Below are 19,993 nucleotides of genomic sequence, written 5' to 3'. Positions count from 1 at the left end.
AGAAACTGTGCCACAGTTCCATTTTATATCAAAAATTTAAAGTACTTCTAATAAAAATGCTTAGACATTTTAAAAATTTAAAATCCTTTTTTTTCTAATATGTTTTTGTGATTCCACATTGATCAACTGGCTTTTTTATTTCATTGCAAGCTGGTTGCTAGGCAAAATGGTGATGCTGATGTTTGAGCTGTGCAATCAACCTAGATTTCACACTTTTAATTATCTTTAAAAGACATATTTTAGATTCAAATATAGGTTATGTGAGAAGGCTTAGTGAAGAAAGGCATTTTACAGTAGCATTTTGTAGGTTAAGAATTCATAGTAATTTAAGTATAGTATTAAAATATATTTTTTTACAGAAAATAGTCTTTTCAACATTTTTGTTTTTTAGATTATGTATACCTAAGACAGCATGGTAGACATACTGATGCAATATAATGCAAATTTTACTAACTGCCACACAGTTACTTTGTGCAGCTGTTGCTGCAATGCAAAATTTTTGGAACAAATTATTCTGAAATAATACCTCACTTCTTCATACATCTGCTTTTAGGTTTACATGCCACTTGCTTTGAACTAACTCCCACCTAAACAGCACATGTTAATGTGAACTGCATTAGTTTATAATGACATCATCATGTAATGATAGCCCTCCACCAATAGGAGGGGGTGATACAACTTCCTTGCACATTAGCTACACCTGAGCACTTGCACTCATAATGACTTTATTTATTTCCTCAGCATTGTCTCGAAAAAGTGTTTTAGAATCATTAATCAATTACATGAGATTTGTGATAGTTTATGAAACTTGTCTGTCATTTGAATTTACTGGTTTCTTTAATTTTTACCAAAAAGATTTTTAACTGCTATTATGAATTCTTGTGATGGTAACTTCTACTTCATAAATGATGGTACTGATGTTACTACCACAGAATCTGTGGCTAATGGAGGCTTGTTCAATGAATTGTGGGTTATCTCATGCACACTGGGCCTCCCATCCATTTAGCTGATGTTACCTTTTCCCCAGTTTGAACATAACCAAGATGATGATGATTTTGACTGGCTGTTTCCCCCACCAAGGTTTGGTCTAGGTACAGCTTTATCTGTAAAAGAAAATCCTCACCCTTTTAATTTCTTTTGTGACAAGATTTTGCAGGTATATTCTTTTATTTCTTTTTCCCGTGTCTTTTGATTCTTCCCTTTCTTTATTACACAAAACCCATATTCAAGATTACTTTGTCTTCCCTCCTCCACCTGACATTAGGGTCCATACAGACTCGTTTCTTGAACAACTGTACACATGTACTCACATGCCTCTTCATCCTTGTCCACTTGTCTCTTTTGTCCTACTTATAGCCATTCTTCATTTCCATTCCTTGATTCCCAGTCTTTGAAATCTCTTTTACCTGTTTGAGGCTGGACCTCTTAACTTCTATTTCACTTTCCGATGCCCAGTTTTTATGCTTTCATCTCTTTCTTATTACCCTCATACATTACCATTTGTTACTTCACCTTATTCCTAAATCACTTCATAGTGCTCTGCAACGGTTTTCTGGGAGAGGTTCTCTTCTTTTAACTATCTTAGGTTGTACTACTTTAGTTCTATCTCTCCTTACTTGGCTTCTCTGCTGTTAGGACTTGTTGGGTCAGGATGCTCTCCTAACTAATGTTTGTCTGCCTCACTCTTATCTTTGTAATCTTTGCTGGGCTCCTTTCCTTCCCCTAGAGGTCTTAGGGGATGTTCCTAACACACTGGTGACCTGGGCCAAGGTGGTCCAGAATCAGTCCTCATCTTTCTCCCCCTTCTGTTTCTGTTACTAGGCCTGCTCAGTCCATGTCTCCTCTTCCCATTCAGCTTCTTGATCTCTTTCCCATCATGCAACTTTATGATGTCAGGCTTGTTTCTCCTCTCATTGATGACTATCTTGTCTGGGGGAGTCTATCTGTCTTGCTTCAGCAGCCTTTGGCCTTTGTTTTTGACTGACAGGTGGATTCTTCAGGTTATTACCCATGGCCCCTCTCTTCATTTCTCTTTTCCTCCTCTTTTCCTATTTCCTTCCCTCCTCTCTGATCCTTCACTCTTTCATGGATGCAGTCTCAGACCTTTCGGCCAAGAATGCCCTCAAGAGAGTTTTTGCCCCTTCTCTGGGATATTATTCTCATCTTTCTGTGGTCCTCAGGAAGACCAGGGACTGGCATTTGGTTATTAATCTGTCATCTCTTAATTGGTTTCTAGTCATCTTGCAATTCAACATGGAGTGTTTCTTTTCCATCTGATGGTTCTTTTCACCTGGTTTGTGGATGACCAAGGTGCTATTTTACACATTCTGATTGACTTATCTTCGAGACATTTTCTTTGTTTCATTCATCAGAATCATGTCTTTCAGTTCCATGCTCTTAGTTTTGGTATTATATTTGCTCTTTACATCTTATATTGAGTCATGAAGCCATTTGCTTGCCATGTTCACATTTTGGGACTGAGGTTCCATTATTATATGGACAATTGGCTTCTCCTTGCCCTTTCTCAGGAGGAATGCCTTTCTCACACCTATGTTCTTCTGTAGGAGGCTACTTCGCAGGGCTGGCTAATCAAGCATTCCAAGTCTTTTCTCATGCCTACCCAATATTTGGTACATATGGACATGTTCTACAAATCTCATATCATTTGGGCTCAGCCTTCACCACTTTGCATATGAGCAATGGAATGTTTTGTCACCAAAATTTGTGCTTCTAATTTACATCCTGCATATAAGGTTCTTTCACTTCTGGTGACCCTGGGCTCCCTAGAACTACTCATTCCTTTCGGCTGCACACGCAAGTTTTTCAGTGAGTATTGTAGAATCAGTGGAACCTTTTTTGTGATTCATTGTCCTTGATTGTGAGCCTTTCCTCTTCTTGAAGATTTGTCTTGATGGCTTGACCATGTCAATACCATTGTGGGCATTCCCTTGCTGCCCCCTGACCAAATCTCCATTTTTTTACAGATGCTTCTCTGTCATGTGGGGGTGCATCTCTGAACAAAGACTTGACTTCAGGTGTATAAGGCTCTAAAGGAGTGTTCACTTCACATTAATGTACTCAAACTTCTCAAATCCCATTGAGCATGTTCCCATTTCTTCCCTGTTCTAGTAGATCAATTGGTGACCATCCACTCCAACAATTCCACGGTTGTTTCTTATGTCAACTATCAAGGGGTTCACATTCCATGAATTTGCTTCCACACATTGGACCTTCAATTTTGGACTCATTCTCATCAAGTTTGTCTCATAGCTTGTCATGTGCTGGGAGGCTCTGAAATGGTGGTGGATCATCTTCTTCAAGCATACCAGACTACCCACAGAGATATCTCTCCACCCTCAGGTTTTTATTGGGTTTGCTCTCAGTTGGGCACATCTCTCATTGATGCCTTTGCCACTTTTTTTAAATACCAACTGGTTCCCAGTTCCTTATCCTTCATCACTGACAGTCGATGCTCGCAACGAGGACTGGTCTCATCTTTTTCTGTATACCTATCCTCCTCTTTGTCTCTTCCCTCATGTCCTCATTTTGATACATGACATTCCCAGTTGGTGGCACTTCCTTGGCCTGCTTAACCCTGGTTTCCTCTGTTTCATCAGTTGACATCCTAGCCTCCATCTTCCTCTGTCCTATTCCCTCCTCACCCTTGCTTTAACCTCACACATCTCTCTTCCACACTAGGGTGTGATCCCTTCCTTGTTGTGTTTGGGATTTGTCTGGTCCATTGCCCACAGGGCTGGATTATCCAATTGTGCAATCTTTTTCTTATCCCATTCCTTTCATCCTTCAAACTTGTTTGTCTATCAACAGAAGATGCATGTTTTTTGACATTGGTCCATCTGCCACTCCCTTACCTCCTGGCCATTCTACTGTGTCCCACCTTTAGGCTTGTTTTTACATGGTTTTTGACCATGGATTGTCTGTTTCCACATCATGTGATTATTGAGTGACTTATCAACTACATATTTTGGCTTTCCCATTACTGCCAGGTATTTTCTTCACTTTGTTCCACTTGTTCCTTCACTGACACTCTTGTCCTACTTCCATGCCTGACTGGGACCTTAATGTGGTTTTATATGCTCTTACACATGCTCTATTCAAGCCATTGGCTTCCTGTACCTTACATCCATCTTTCTCTGAAGACATACTTACTCACCTATGGTCACCATTGTTTGTATGTATATACCATTCATGCTTCCAGCACTCTTTCACCAGACTTATTTATTCCTGTACCCTAAGTGAGCCCTTTTTCCTAATGCTTTGGCAGCTCAAAAAAGTGGCAATTCTTTCTCTCCTATTTCCCTCCCTTCAATTTCTAATTTCTATGCTTGTTTGGATCTGGATCATTTTCTGTGTCTGGTTTGGGCTGTTTAGTGTTACTTGGCACGAATGTCTCCTTTTGAGGGTTCCCGTTATCTTTTGTTTCTGCCCTGGGACTTCTCACGTTCTACTCTCACTGGATGAGTCTGCCAGCTTCTCCAGTTGGTGTATTCTTCCCTGGATATCAAGGCTTGCAGGCTTTTTCACATATTGTTGCATCAGACTTGTCACTTGTCTCACATGTTCAAGTCTTAGTTTAAGCGAATCACATTTTTTGTATTTTATTCATTCAGTCTTCATTTTTGTAGACATCCCAAACTTATAAACACTAAAAGAAGATACAAATTTAATATAATAAAGAAAGCTGTTGCATTAAAGTTTTCTTAGTTGATGATTTTGTAGTTTCAATTAAAACATTACAATATATTTAAGTAAACTCGTTATAAATGGACACATTAACTAATATATATATATTTGTTTGTTACAACTCTGATCATTTCTTTAGATATAAAAGACAGAAAATTGAAGCTTGTTTTACTCTACTCTTACAGGAGCCGTTCATATTCTCGAAAACGTCACCACCATTATAAGTCAAAATCTAAGTCCAGAACACCAAAGCGAAAAAGATAGTAAGTACTCCTTTAAATAGTGCTTCATTTATTTTAATGTTTCATTAAAGAAGTCCAAGGTTTTTCAGCAATTAAACTCAGCTCACATGAGGATAATGTTCACAAACATATTATTTACTGAATTTATTGCATTTGTTGTACTAATGCCTTAGAATATGAAGGTCACCCTGAACATGATTATGAAAAAGCACAAGAAAAACTGTTATGTTTTTGGGAAAATCAGTTAATGGTGAGAATGAACTACTATTATGAATTTTTTGTAAGTACTTTATAAAATGCAGATTTTCAATTATCAAATCAAAATTGCTCATTGGTAACCAGTTTTAACCATGTTAATCTTCTCTGAATATAAACATAAATTTTAATAGCAAGTGGCAGGTTTATGTTATTGGTTAATGCAGTTTTTATAGTAATATCTATAATACTTTAAATAAATTATTTTTGTAGAGTTAAGGTTGTGTGTATATTCCAAATAAAGATTTAAGTTATCTTCTCTATAAACATGTAAGATTTCTCAGTGTACTAGTCTTTGACTGTGTAACAAATAACTCCTTCAGTTACACATTATAAGTTAATCTAAAACATTGCATTTAAAAAAAAAACAAGTGAAAGAGTAATATGAATACTGTTTAGTAAGATTGGCATGTTGTTTTCTACAACAAATGTTTTTTAGTGAGTAAATACAGTGAAATCTGTAATAAATGACACATGTTCAAATGACCAAGATCCTTTATGTACTGTTATCTGGATAATGTAAACAGTTAACATTAATTGCCAGTCTTATAAAGAAAAAGAAAGTAATGGACACAGATGAATAATCATGATTAGATAGCAGCAGTTCTTTCAGCACCATAATGTATAGGAGATTGTTTAGTGATATAGTGGCTTCAAGTGGAAAGAAAGTGGAGATAAGTAAGCTACTGCTGAAATTGATTTTTGCTTTTCAAGTGCATATTATATTTAAACTAGGGCTGGACGATTTGATTGATTACTTATGAGCAGCAACTATATTGGTTAGTGTCCCATAAATTAATTGATGAAGTTAATTTTGATAATCAACTTATCGAAATTAGTGGTTCCAATTGTTACTGTTTTTCATTCTTCTAACGGTCGATTAATCGAAATTACCATTAAATCGGTTGTCGCAAATCAGTTGAAATGAGGATTTTTTATTATTTCGAATATCCAAATGGCCAAAATATTGCCATTATGCTTGTTTGTTGTTAAGTGCAAAGCTACATAGATAATGGGTATGTGGTGGGATGCTTTATGGTTTAAGATCTCAGGTGATTTTAAGATCACTACATTTACTCATTCTGTCTTTGCTATTGTCACTGTCACTAATCTTGAACTACTGACTAGAGAGAATGCAACCAGCCAGTTGCACCCACCTTCTACTCTGTGGCTATTTAAGTATTAAAATAAAGTGTTAATTTACTGTGTTTTTTAACACTGTGTTATGTTTCTAGTTTATGATCACATAACTGTATTCTTTAACTTTGTATAAGCAGGCACAGGTCTAGTGGAGGGGTTTAGGAAGGCAAACCATTGTATGTATTTTTCAGAAATTAATAGTTATATTATTTAATGTCATATAAGCAGGCATGGATTTTGGGGAGGAGTCAAAGGGATTGAAACCACAGCACCTTCATCTTTTTTTTTTCAGAAATTAGTAACTATTATTCAATGTTGTATAAGTAGGCACAGATATTGGGGGTCTGAATCCCCTCCATCTTTTATCAGAAATGAATTAAACAACAGCCAATATCAAAAAGAAATATTAGATGTCTGTGTCTTTATTTGATTGGTTTATTAATTACCATAAAAAGTTAATTTTTTAATTCAACACAGCTGGTGTCTACAGCAATCCATTTTCAGCCTCAGCCAATAACTAGTTATTTCAAAACAAATACAACAGTATGAATGTTAATTAAACATTGTGTCGGGATATAAAAACTGTTTAGTGTAGGTATTATAAATTAATCATTTTGTGAGTTAATAGTTGATGATTGTATAGTTTTTTTTTATTAGGGGATTAAAAGGAGACGATTATTGGAAGTTGTATTTATAATTCATGGATGTTTAGGCTATTGAAATTTATTGATCTTCAGGATATAGAGATTTCTAGAAGGCAAGCAGATGATTAAGTGATAAATATATAAATAGTGTGAAATCAGTGGGAACAACAAACAGAAAGAGCAGACAAAGAGTAAAGTTATGAGAATGAGTTCAGGCAAGAAGATATAAACTCTCAAAGTTAATCATTGTAGGAGTGGAAAGCCTAACAGTTGAAAAATTAGAGTGAGACTAATGGTATTGAAAAAGATAAGAAGAATACTTTATTTCATCAAAGAGAGTTCTAAAGTAATTGAACTAGCCTCAGTGGCCTTTGAAAAATAGGCAGATGATTTTAGAAGTATAGGATACAACTGTGGTAACTTGATGATAATGTAAGTGAACTATACTTGGATAGTTTGGTGATAAAAAGAGAGAAAAATATGTCTGTGATCTCTATGGTGTAAAGAATTTGTGGTACATACATTTAACCATTTCCGAATAAATATATATATATATATAATTTTGAAAACAAGTGGAGTGAGTGCTGTTCATTTATTTTTCATTTATTGCCAATAAGTCAGACACCTACTGTAGAAGAAGTTTTAGCCCAACATCCATATTATTCAATCTACTTATAAATACTACTACTACTGTATATAATATTAAGAAGAATGAAGCCTCCATTATTTTGAAAATTGGAAAGCTATAGCCAGGATTATACAGTGATAAATGGTGCTAGAAGAAACCATAAACGAAAGCTGAAATAAGTAGGCCTATATGCGCACAACTATAGTAGTAGTAGTAGTGAAAATAGTGTGGAGATTACAATCATGCTATATAACCATATCAAATTTTGATAAATGGATAGAAATTGCAGAGCATCTTGGGTTAAAAGACAGTGAACTACGAGAGTTTGTTAAAAAACAACAAGAACTAGACAGAGAAGAGAGGAAGAAAGACTAAAATAAGAAATGGAGATAGAAGAAAATGAGAGGCTAAAAATAGAAAGAATAAGAGCACAAAGAGAGAAAGAAGGAAACAAGAGAAAGGAAAAACTGTAAATAGAGAGAATAAGAGCACAAATTGAGATAGCAAAACTTACCCAACCCGAAGGAAGAAGGACCCAAGAATGACAATGGAGTCAGGGTCAGCTGACCCCAACTGCCCAAATTTGATGAACATCAAGATGACATGGATGCTTTCCTGGAGAGATATGAAAGATTTGCCCAAAGTGAGTACTGGGACAAAGGTGATGGGGCAGTCTGTCTCAGCCCACTTCTCACAGGAAGAGGCCTACAGGTACATGCAGGCATGATGTCAGAAGATGCCATGGACTGTGACAAGTTAAAAGTGGCATTACTGAAATAATATGAACAATATGAATCAAACCCCACACTGGAGAAACGGTATTTGATTTTGTGGCACATCTGCAGCAATATTTCACCAGATGGACTGACACGGCCAGGTATGAAAATAGTTTTCAGGGACTGGCAGACCTATTAGTGCGAGAACAGTTCATAATCACATGTGCAACTGACATGTCACTGTTCCTAAAGGAGTGAGCACCAAAAGATGTCAATGAGATGATCAAGCTGGCAGATCAGTATATGGAAGCTCATGGAGGTAGAATAATTGGTAAGTCCAAGAATATCTAGTTAAATTTGAAACCAGTAATGACTGACCAGAAGCAGGAGTTTATCAAAGGTAACAGGAAGTTAATAGACAGAAGGGAGGAGAGATGCTATGTTTGTTATAAAATGGGACATGTTGCATAGGAGTGCAAGTCCATTACTAGCAAAAAACAGCAGAAATCTCAACATAAAGCAGCTGGATCCATTTACAAAGACAGTGCTGGTAAGAAACAAGAAAAGAGTGACTGGCATTATGGATGCTGCTGCCAGAAGAAAGAGAATCAAGACTACTTGTCAAATTCAATACAAGAAAGTATGATTGATCAGTGCACAATTAATGGTCGGCTTAAATTAGCAAATGGATTAACAGTGCCAATAGTGATGGGAGCTTGTGACAAATATCAAAAGGTGCCAACAAATCATAGTATGCCAATATCTGAAGAGTATGTTATGGACAATAAAGTGAAGGTTCTACGAGACACTGGGTGTAGTAATGCAGCAGTGAGAACCAGTCAGTATCTGATGAACAGATGACAGGCAAAGTACACCTGTTTGTGTTAATTGGTGGGACAGTGAGAAAGTTTCCCATGGTAAAAATAAAGGTGGATACTCCATATTATGTAGGAGACCTTGAGACCATGCGTATCAAGGCACCAACATACGACTTGGTGATAGGAAACATACCAGGTAGTAGAAATTTGGAGGAACTAGACAGAAAGAAGATTGATGAAGCATTTGCTGTCATCAGAAGAGCTCAAAGGAAAAACAGCAAACAAGATATTAAGCCTATTAAAGTCTCAAAGTGACATCTTGATTGGAGGTTCACTGGAGCTGAAGGAAGTGCAGAAGAAAGACACTTTCCTGCAGAAACTTCAGGACAGTGCCCGAGAGGAAGTCAAGCACAAGACAAAGAGACTTACAAAATTGAGGACCAGAATGGAGTATTGAACCAGACATATCAAAACAGTTTTACTGGGGAAGCCACACCCAAAGACTGTCAGAAACAATTCTATAACCAGAAGGCCAAGGGTTGACATTTCAAGTTTGGACAGAAGGTTTTAGCTTGCAACCCACAGCCAACAACAAACTCAGTAGCAGTGGAAAGGACCTTTCACAGTACAGGAAGTGGTTAACAGAATGCTCTATAAAGTGAAAGTGAATGGGATGACTAAGGTTTACCATGTCAATCTGTTGAAGGTGTACTTTGAGAGAGAAGATCTTACGGATGCAGTTGCTGATGTACAGATGGACATTGCAGATGTGGTTGTCATAGAAGCAGAATCTGAAGACAGTGACCTCATTATGGAAGATAAAGACGTACTAGACCTAAGACTATTGGGTGGAGATGAGATGTACAAAACCGTCAACATAAGTGTTGAACCGACTGGCAAGCTTAACAAAGAGTAACAAAAACTACTATGTCAGTATACAGATAGATTAGGAAAGAAGAACCCAGACAACACAAGGTCGAGATCATGACAAGGGATCATATCAACGAGAAGCCCTTTTAGAGACCCTACCCTAGGAGAGACAGACAAAGGAACTGTAAATGTTGGTGAAGAATATATGAGAAGACTTAGTGGGTGTATAGTTTTATATTATTTCTATTCAGAGTATTTTGAACAAGTTTCAGTTATAAAAGTACTGAATGTGTATACAAGATACATAATAGTCTGTCATAAGAAATTTTAAGTCGTGCATGATGTCATAGACAAACATCATCTGCATAAGAGAAACATTTCATATGTATATCCGTTTTTTATTATACAAAATACAGGAGCAACAATTGGATGAGACTATTAAATTCATTAGTGTATAAAAATTAATTATCATTTGCCCTAATTGATATCAATTCTGTAGCATAATATAATAACATTTTTTTTTTTTTAATTCTGCAAAATTATGACTTGCAAATTGTTTTTATTTTTTTATGATACTAACAATGGGAAAATTGATTCAAACTTTTTCACTTTCTGTTTGAGAGTAACAGAAGAGTAGGACATTTTCTTTGCAAACTTGTTAACCATGTTTTTAAATAAGTAAACTCTTATTGGTGACTAATTTCAATACAACCAATCGAAATTCAGGAAATAGGCATTTTGGAACCATCTAAGGCAATAAATTTGTATCCAGTAAAATATACATACATCTTAGTCTGTTCTTGAGTAAATAAAAATTGAAGATAATTATCCATCCAAACAAATGACAAGTTAACATTCATGTCAGAATATCACATGTACAAATAGATGGTAGTTCAGTTTCTGTTCATTTTCTCTAATTATTTCTGAAAGCTGTGACATAATTATTGGTGTGATATTTCCTAACTCTTGAGCTGTGGTGTTCAGTTCTTTGAACTTGTTTATGGTTTTATTTAGAATATGTAATGTTACAAACTGTGGCAAAAGGTACAGTAAAAATAACTGCTTTATTTCCAATATAAAAAAAAAAGTTTGTTATAAAATGGAGTTCAGAGGTAAAAGCACAAAGTTTTTACAATTATCTATTGTCCAAGGTTGAACCTATTTGACCATTTACACTGTTCCAAAGTGTTCATCAGACACTTATCACTGTATCACGTTACAGCTTATGGTTAAGTTCTTAATCTTACAATTTCAGAAAATATGATTGAAATCTTAATTTAAGATCTACTGAAAAATAAAATCAGTCAAAATTAAAAAGTATGCCAATAGTTTAGTCAGTTGACATCTTCAAGGGCTAATTGAGTTATTGTATTAACTACAAAGTAGGGTTAAATAAACTTTTGCTCTGAGGTATAAGCATATGATTCTTAGTGTGTATGTGATAGATTTTATTAAAAGTTGATGTACTTTGTGTATTATCTGTAAAAGCTGTTTCACACTTATTTTTCAAGTTTGAGTCTTGAAGATGTTTTATTCCTCTGTACAGTACTGTACAAAACTTCCATGATATTTCTAAAACCCAAAAGATCTATCATTAAAGTGTTCAGATGTAATTTTGTAATCACTGACACTAGTGAGCTTGTTTCTCTATTGATATATATATACATCACCTTCTCACCAGTGGTGTCTGAACTGAGTTTACCAAATATGTGTAATGTAGTGATATTTAAACTCTCGTCAATGTAAAAGCATTACAAGTTATTGTATGTAATTCTGGCTTGTTAGTGTAGGACCATGTGAAATATACAACATGATGTTGCTGTGTTCTGATAAAGAAAGCAGTGGGTTTAAATGTTAGATATTTAGCTTTGAACAGTTTCTTTAGCATGTAGATGGAGTTCTTTGAACACATTTTAATATAGAATCAGCATATTTGATAAGTTTCATTTATAATCTATATAATGTGCTTGTTCATCTGCCTGTTAAGGAAATGACTTGTACACGCATCCGTATTTAGATAGTAAGGTGCACATGAATTATCATGACTGACAAAACCTTAGTATTATTATAATAGACTAGTAAAAACTTGCAAGATATTTGCACTCAACTTAGTGTCTTTAATGCAACAATACTTTTTTAAATACAGGATTTCTAGAATAATATGAAATAATTCTAATCGCAGACAGTTAAATCTTGTCATACTATAATTCTGCTGTCAGTATGCCTTATAAGCATATGCAGTAAGAATTTTACCCATAAAAACAGTGCAAGCGCCTGCCTGTGCCAGATAGTTGGAAAGCTCAATGAACAAGTCACTACAACTGGTCTATGAATGAAGGAGTAACAAAAGAAGGTGGATATAAATATTCTTCATTAACCATTTAGTATAATAACATTAAAAGCTTGAAGTTTTCAAAAAGGTCTGAAGTTAGGTCCTAAAATAATATTTATAAGTTTATTTTTAGATAGTATTAAGTACAGTATAGTTTAGTCCTAACTAAGCTAATGTAGCAAACGTACATAGTACAGTGATAATTTATTGAACTTAGGCCTATTATTAGTTAAGGTTTCATAAAGTGCAACCTAAATACAAGTGGATTTACACATTTCGGTGTCTACGATTACATTTTTTTTGTATTATTCTACAAATCATGTGTTTAAAAAAATGCTGTTGTAATAAAGATACTAATTTGGCAGCAAATGTTTTACGATTCTCTGCTAGTATTAAAATGTTAATTTGAGATCAGGAAATATTATGTTTTTTTTTGCTCTATTTATATAGCTTCATGGCTAATACAGAAAATGAAATCCAACCTCAGGAAATAGATAATTATACATATATAATAATTAATGATTTATGTGTTTAGGGTTATTGGAAATATTATTGGTAAAACACAGCCATGAATATGCTCTATGTTTTTGATAGATGATTGTCCTCCCATCTCAGAGTTGATCTGTATGTTTCAGATGTAAGTTAGATTTTGCTATTTTTTGAACTTACAGTCTGGGACCTTGTGTTCTTAATGTTCTAGGACAATTTTCCTGAAAAATAATGTGTGTTTTAAATGTATAATTTTAAGATTTTGAGTTTTGTACAGTGTAGAATTTTGTTAAAGAACATACTACATCATCTGGCTTCTTTTTCTTGTACATTTCAGCTCGAGAAGCAGAAGGTATGTACTGAATTATTTTTATTTTTTCATTAAATATTTCATAGACCCATTGAAATTGGTAAAAACTGTGTTTTAGTAGTTTTGGATACAATACTACCATCATTTAAATTTCACAAAAATTTAACATCTGCTCTTACCGTGATTCAATGTAAGTTTATTATGAGTAAAAGGCAAATTAATTCAATTGCAATTGTAAAGTCCAACATACATTTTTTTCAGCTTATTTTTTAAATTATGGTAATCACTTAAGACAAAAGTTTTTGATGCACCTAAATCGATTTCAGGTTGTTGTTTTTTTTTTAATGTTGTTTGGTCTGTAAGTTTACTTTTCAATTCAGGACTTTAAATGATGTTATTTTGGTAATTAATTGTAAAAATTCAAATGAGAACTGGCAAGATCAGTGACCAAAAATTAATATCACCTAGTATTCAAGTAGTATATTACTGAACTATGTAGTAAAAGTGGAAGTTTTTAATACCAATTCGAGATGAATGAAATCAACAGAAATAAAATGGTGGAGGTTTACATTTTGTTTGGAGAGGATGTATTTTGTATTAAAAACATTTAAGCTTTTTGCATATGCAATTTAGATGATTATAAAAAGTCATTGTAGCTTGTGTGATTACTTAATTATAAGATGTTGACCTTTTACGGTATTATTTCTAAAATCAAAGGAATTTGCCTCTGAAAAAAGAAGAAAAAAAAATAGGAATTTTTTTGTCATTTATCAAAATGCCAAATCCACGGATTTTAGTCTTCAGTTTTTAACATAAGGGCATTTTCACGCAGTTCTTTATGACTTATCAAAATAAGTAATGCATGTTGAGGAGGGTTTAAAATATGGTGGACATTGAGACAGAATTATATAGTACTGTGAATGTGGTATAAGAGGTAGATTTGGAACATTTGAGAAATCTTTTTGTGTATATGAATTTGTTTAATCCTTTTTACCTGTTCTGTAATGCATAAAGTCAATTTCATTTCACCTGGGGTTTCCTTTGGGGTCATAAATGCCACTCTGAATGATCATTTTGTTATTGCACATATTTTGGTCTATTTCTTATATTAATCAAATATTTAGTTTTATTAGGGATAATGATAAATTTATTTTTTTCATTTTTGGCATTAACATGATCAAAAAGTAAATTTGTTTTGTATTATTTTTAATCGTAAAAAACATTAAAACAAAAAAAATATAAAAATGATCGAAACAAGAACAGTAACAAAGTGGTCATACCAATTAATTTATGACCTCAAAGATATTCCCAGAGGAAATGAAATATATTTCATTGATTATATAACATGTAAAAAGAATGAAACAAAGCCATAAACATAGAAATACTTTTTTTATGCTAGTTGTACTTCAGCATGTTCCCTGAAAGTGTTCTGTCTCAAGAGTAAATAAAACCAAAATTAGGAGTAACAAGTATGTCATGCTGTGTTGTAGTCTACAGAGTGCATAATTCTACTTGTGATTCATGGCATGCGTATGTTTTACCAATGTAACGACATTACAAATTGCAATGTTAATCATCCTTTATGTGATGTCATTTTAGTGTCTACTGACTGACTGACAACACATTAATTTATAGTGGTGCGAGAGGATAAAACAGGTGATTCTGCCAGGTGGACTTAAGCTCCTTTTCAGGGAAATATTGAAGTTAACCTTTCAAATTCACATTACTTGGTTATTTGTACCATTATGCTCATATAGGTCGCTTGACCTTTGATTACCGACCGTACTTTAGCATCTCAACTGTATTGCTTAGATATTTTGATGTGTCATGAAGTACTACATGAAAATGTTTTTGTGTTAAAACTAATTTGAATACCAAAAACTGCATTTGACATAATAGTGAATAATGAGAAAATTCAACTTTTGTGTTATAATTTTAGTGTATACTGACTGACAGACAACATATTAATGTATAGTGGTATGAAAGGTTAAAACAGGTGATTTTTCCAGGTGATCTTAGGCCCCTTTCCCCCATTTTTTTTCAAAAATAATTTTAATGGTTAAACATGCTAAGAAGACTTTTTGTAATAATCTTATTTGCATATGCACAAATCTTTCTGTACTCACTAGTATCCTCTGAACAAAATGTAAATACCTATCTTTTTGTTTCTGTTGGTCCCATTGACCTGAAATTGACACCCCCTTTTTTTTTTGCTCATGAATACTTATTCTGATATTGACATTTGATCACTGAACTTGCCATCCTTTCTATTACTGTTACTCGTTGTTCAATGTTCCATCCCAAAAGTTTAGGGTGGTGCAGTTTAAATCTGAATAGAGGAATAGTTGAAGTACCAAAACATAGCTGCCACCTATTCCAATTACCTCACAAATTTCCAAGTTATGATTCTCTATTTAAAAATGTATATAAATTTTTGAATGTAAAATACAATGAATGCAATCAAATGATTACTCAGTAAAATATATTTTGTTTCCTCAAATAAAGATTATCATAAAAAATATTATGTGAACATTAAATTGTTTAAAAGAAAACATAGCTAAGTGGAAAGATTCAAAGTGTTTATGTAATGGAGGTCAAACTTTCACATCCAAGTAAAAACAAGGTAAAAAAAAAAATACAACTGTTGAGGCTAAAATATGCAGAGATACCCCAATGTTATTGGTGCATCAATGCTTGGAATGCATCTTTTAGATTGGTTGTCAATGTGACTACTGACTATGAAGAATATGATTTATCATTAATTTAGAAAAAAAAAGTTTAAATCCAGCCTCTACATGTAGGCCTTGAGAAATTGATGTCGATGACATGAGATAATGATCAGTTCTGCATAAACTCTGACGTGCAACTCAAATTTAAGTAAACTATTGATTAAAAGGGTAAGAACGCCTTCTAACTTAACACCTTTTGATCAGTGGAACAATAAAAATAGGGTCTTTATTAAGGAAAAGATCAAACTTAATATAATTCAAAACTCGACAAATGTGTTTTAGGTTTTTAAAATTTACTTAGGGACTAGAGTATGCCCCTGGACCTCGTAGCATAGCTTTACCATTCATTTTTTTCCTTCCAAATCTTCAATTCTCAGTTGAAAGTTGGCAGGTATGAGATATATATATATATTATATATATATTTGTTTTTACTTTATGCAGTCTTTTTATAAATTTAATTTTATGATAGGTTATCGTCACAATGTTACAGCATCGTTTTATACTTATGCAATGTAGTTTCAAGGCACATTGTTAATTAATAAAAAATTTAATTATTCATGAGCTATTTATATCTTGTTTAAAATAAAAGCAATTAATATTCTGTTTCACTCTAACAGTTAATTCAAATTTGAAATTACAATAATAGAAACTTCATAAATAGGCATCCATCATAACCAAGAAAAGGCAATTTTCAAATTGACCATTGTTTCTAGAAATATTGAAATGTATAGTACATTTTCAAGAAATTGAAATACCTTGAAATTTAAAATTTTCTTTAAAAATCTTGAACTTTTTGTTTGTTAAAAACTATAAACCAACTAGACAGAAAGTTTATATTTTTATAACTTCAGTCTTTCATCTACTCAACAACAAATGGTCATTATGCATTGATCCGAGTTCAACCTTTATTTTATTTATTTATATATGCTCCACCTGGAGGCCTCAATGGTAATATAAATACGTGAAGAATACTGATGACATTATGAAGCCAGTTAAACACTTCTAAAGAAGTACTCGTTTTCTTGTTACAAATACTTTGACCTCTTAGGGTTAAAATAGCACACAAAACTCTACTTAAAGTTTGATCCAAATGTGAGTTGTGCAATATGTTTTGTTATTAGTACTCGTGATAACATTAGGTGGGTTATAACACTGCATTTTGAACTTAAGCGGCTTCAATGTTGTACCAGAAACAACTAAATCACTAAAAAAAAATACTTTTATAGAAATAAATGTATATGATTTACTTCTTTAAATTTCTTTTAAATAAAATGAAAACTATCTTTGAAGTGAAATTTAAGACACATTTTAAGTCATTTCACAAGCTCCTTCAAACTTAAAATCTGCAAGCTTACATTCACATCCAGAGCTGGCATTTGTGCTCTGTTCCAGCCGTTCATATTCACCAAGGCGATCATATTCGCCGAGGTATAGTCCGCGGCACTCGTCATATTACAGAAATTGTAACAGTGGTTATAGTGACCATGACTTTCACAGGAGCCGCAGCAGATCCCCTACGTCCAGCCGACGACGACATCGTAGCAGCCGGGTAAGTTGAAGTTACGGTTTTGATATTTTATTTTTTTGCATAGTTAAAAAGCTTTATGTTGTAAGTTGTCATTGAACTTTGATTTTGCTTGGCCATAAGAATTATTTCTAGGATTGCGAAATGTATATACAGTGTAGGAAAAATAAATTGTAAATTTTATCTCTTTAATTCCTAGATTTAATTTTAGCAAAGTTGCATAGGTCACAAAGTTCTTTTGTTTTTAAAAAAACTTGTTTAATTAAAGGTAATATGCTTGTCAATATTATATTTGAATATTGTAAAACAAATTTTAGTGTGTGTTAAAAGCTTTCATAAAATACCAAACTTCTGAATCATGAAGATTACCAACAAATAAAACCTAATAGAACATTCTCTGAATCTTCAAAAATTATGTTTGATCTTATTAAACTGAGCTTTACAGCTCATTTTCAGTAATTATTGCAAGATAAAAGTTTTGTAAATATATACAGCATTATTACAGGTCTTCTAATATCTCCTATTTTCCTAGTCTTTTGGGGTCCATCTGTTTTTCTCTATTTTTGTCAAACTCCCTCATTTTCCCTACTTTTAATTGGTTTTGGGAGAGGAAAAAGGTCACTGTTTTTCATATGTAGATCAATTGTTTGTAGTAGAAAGCTTATAAGTGACGATCTGGCTGATGCACATGTTCCAACTTTCACCGAGGGGGTTTCTATATGTTCTCTTGGTTCTGAGAAACCTTTTTATATAATAAATTTCAATTCCTGAGTGAGTACATAATTAATTACTAAATATTTATTAATTGCCATTCACATGATTAAAATTTCACTTTAATATTTTTATATTTAACTATTATGCTCCATTTCTTTCCCAAGATTTGACCTCATTTTCCTTTGACTTGTCCCTAAAATTAGGCCTATTTTTGCATGATATGCCATTGGAAGGCCTGTGGTTATAACTTTAGTTAACCTTTTCTAATATTCATAATTGGAAATGTAACCATCATTACAGCAATAATATTTAGTAAGTAAATTAATGAAATGATGGGAAACTTATTACAGTCCCAAAATAATTATCATTAAAAAATGCTGATCTCAAAATCCACACATCCAATTTATTAACAGTTTTCAGTGGGGTGACCATTCATATCCACTCTTACTCTGATGTTGTGGAGCACTATTACAAATTGCATCAGTGCTCAATCATATTTAAAAGATTTTATTAGCTTCCAATAGGCCTCATTGCTGTACCATCTTTTTTGTCATTTTTCACCTCAACAGAACCTTTAATGCTGCACTGTTTTTATTACTATTATTTTAGTATTGTTTTGAAAGAGAAGTTATTATATTCAGAGCCAACCTGTTAGGTGCCACTTCTAAAGACAGTGACTGGTTTCCAAAAGTTACTTGTTTTTTTTGTTGTCTCTCAGGTCTGTCAAAAATAGTGGTTGCATCACAATAAATCAATCTTTTAAGGTAGACTCATAGAAAAAAAATCAACAGAGGTGAGATCTGGAGATCATACAGGCTGTGTGTGTGGAAAATGTTTGTAGCACCATCTTGTATGAAGACTGTTTTATTCAAAATTCCTCTTCTCAGAAATGAAGGAATAATGCCACATTTCATTGTTGTGGATTCTTCAAAGAAATGAGGCCAAATAACAAATTTGCTTCTGAATCCAACTGGTGATGTATACCTTCGTATCACATAATTATATTTGTACAAAGGCACACGAACTGCTTTCTCCTCAAATTAACTATTGTGGGTGTTGACCTGCCCATAGAGCCTTTTTGGTCCTTCACATGTTATCTAGATAGGTGTCATTGATTTTTGACTCTAGCCACAAATCAAAGTACAAAGTCTAACCTGGCAGCAATTCAGTAGTGATCTGTAAAATGTAGGGATACAGTCTTAAGTGTGTGTGACCCACGACCTTGTACATTGTTGATTGTACGAGTCTTGTACCCTTGGTAACTTGATTCTTGCTACATCCCTCTTCAGTATTTACTTCTCAAATAACAAGGACCACTCATTTAATTTCCACTACAACTACAGTGAGCACTGTGGAACACCATTACAAGTTGCATCAGCACCCAATTATTTTCTGATGACTAGTTTTCAAGTTATGGATATTTTAGGAGGTCAGCTAACTTTATAATAATCCTATTTTATGTATGTGTTTTGTTTTTTAACAGTATTATTGTGTTTTGTACCTTTATTGTTTCAAACAATTGCAGTGATGAAAAACGTGTAATGTGTCTGGTTAATTTTTGTTTTTAATTTATGTATTTTTGTTCTCTTTTCAGTTAGAAAAGGATTTTAGGGTTAGTGAAAACAATTTTCAAAACTTTTTTATGCAATAACCTTAAGTAGTGTGTAAGCTAATTGCATGTTATACAACTTTCCAATACTGGTGTTTGATTTGATATTTAGCTCTGAATGTGTGTGTTTGTGTGTATATATATATATATATATATATATATATATATATATAATAATAACATATATAGTAGACGACTCTTAGTAAAGTAAGGTACACTAACTAAACGTACCTAGTAGAACGAAAAAGAAAACGTAACTACCTAAGT

General features: G+C 33.4%; 1 protein-coding gene across 2 annotated transcripts in view; it reads left to right on the top strand.

Annotated features, from left to right (window-relative positions):
- The window catches only part of LOC106463593 (transformer-2 protein homolog alpha-like), a 43,603-nt gene that overhangs the window by 11,462 nt on the left and 12,148 nt on the right, over nucleotides 1-19,993 (top strand). The window contains exons 3-6 of one of the 2 annotated variants that reach the window (XM_013923638.2): nucleotides 4,890-4,967; nucleotides 13,176-13,190; nucleotides 17,376-17,427; nucleotides 19,712-19,729. In XM_013923638.2, the coding sequence (XP_013779092.1) occupies nucleotides 4,890-4,967; nucleotides 13,176-13,190; nucleotides 17,376-17,427; nucleotides 19,712-19,729 (163 nt within the window). Of the gene's footprint in view, nucleotides 1-4,889; nucleotides 4,968-13,175; nucleotides 13,191-17,270; nucleotides 17,428-19,711; nucleotides 19,730-19,993 lie in introns of both variants that reach the window. The other variant, XM_022391122.1, reaches the window with a different exon arrangement.

The sequence above is a fragment of the Limulus polyphemus genome, unplaced genomic scaffold (assembly GCF_000517525.1).
Source record: "Limulus polyphemus unplaced genomic scaffold, Limulus_polyphemus-2.1.2 Scaffold1442, whole genome shotgun sequence".
Classification (NCBI taxonomy): Eukaryota; Metazoa; Arthropoda; class Merostomata; order Xiphosura; family Limulidae; genus Limulus; species Limulus polyphemus.
Note: the sequence above shows the minus strand (reverse complement) of the source record. Positions and strands in the feature narration are given on the sequence as shown.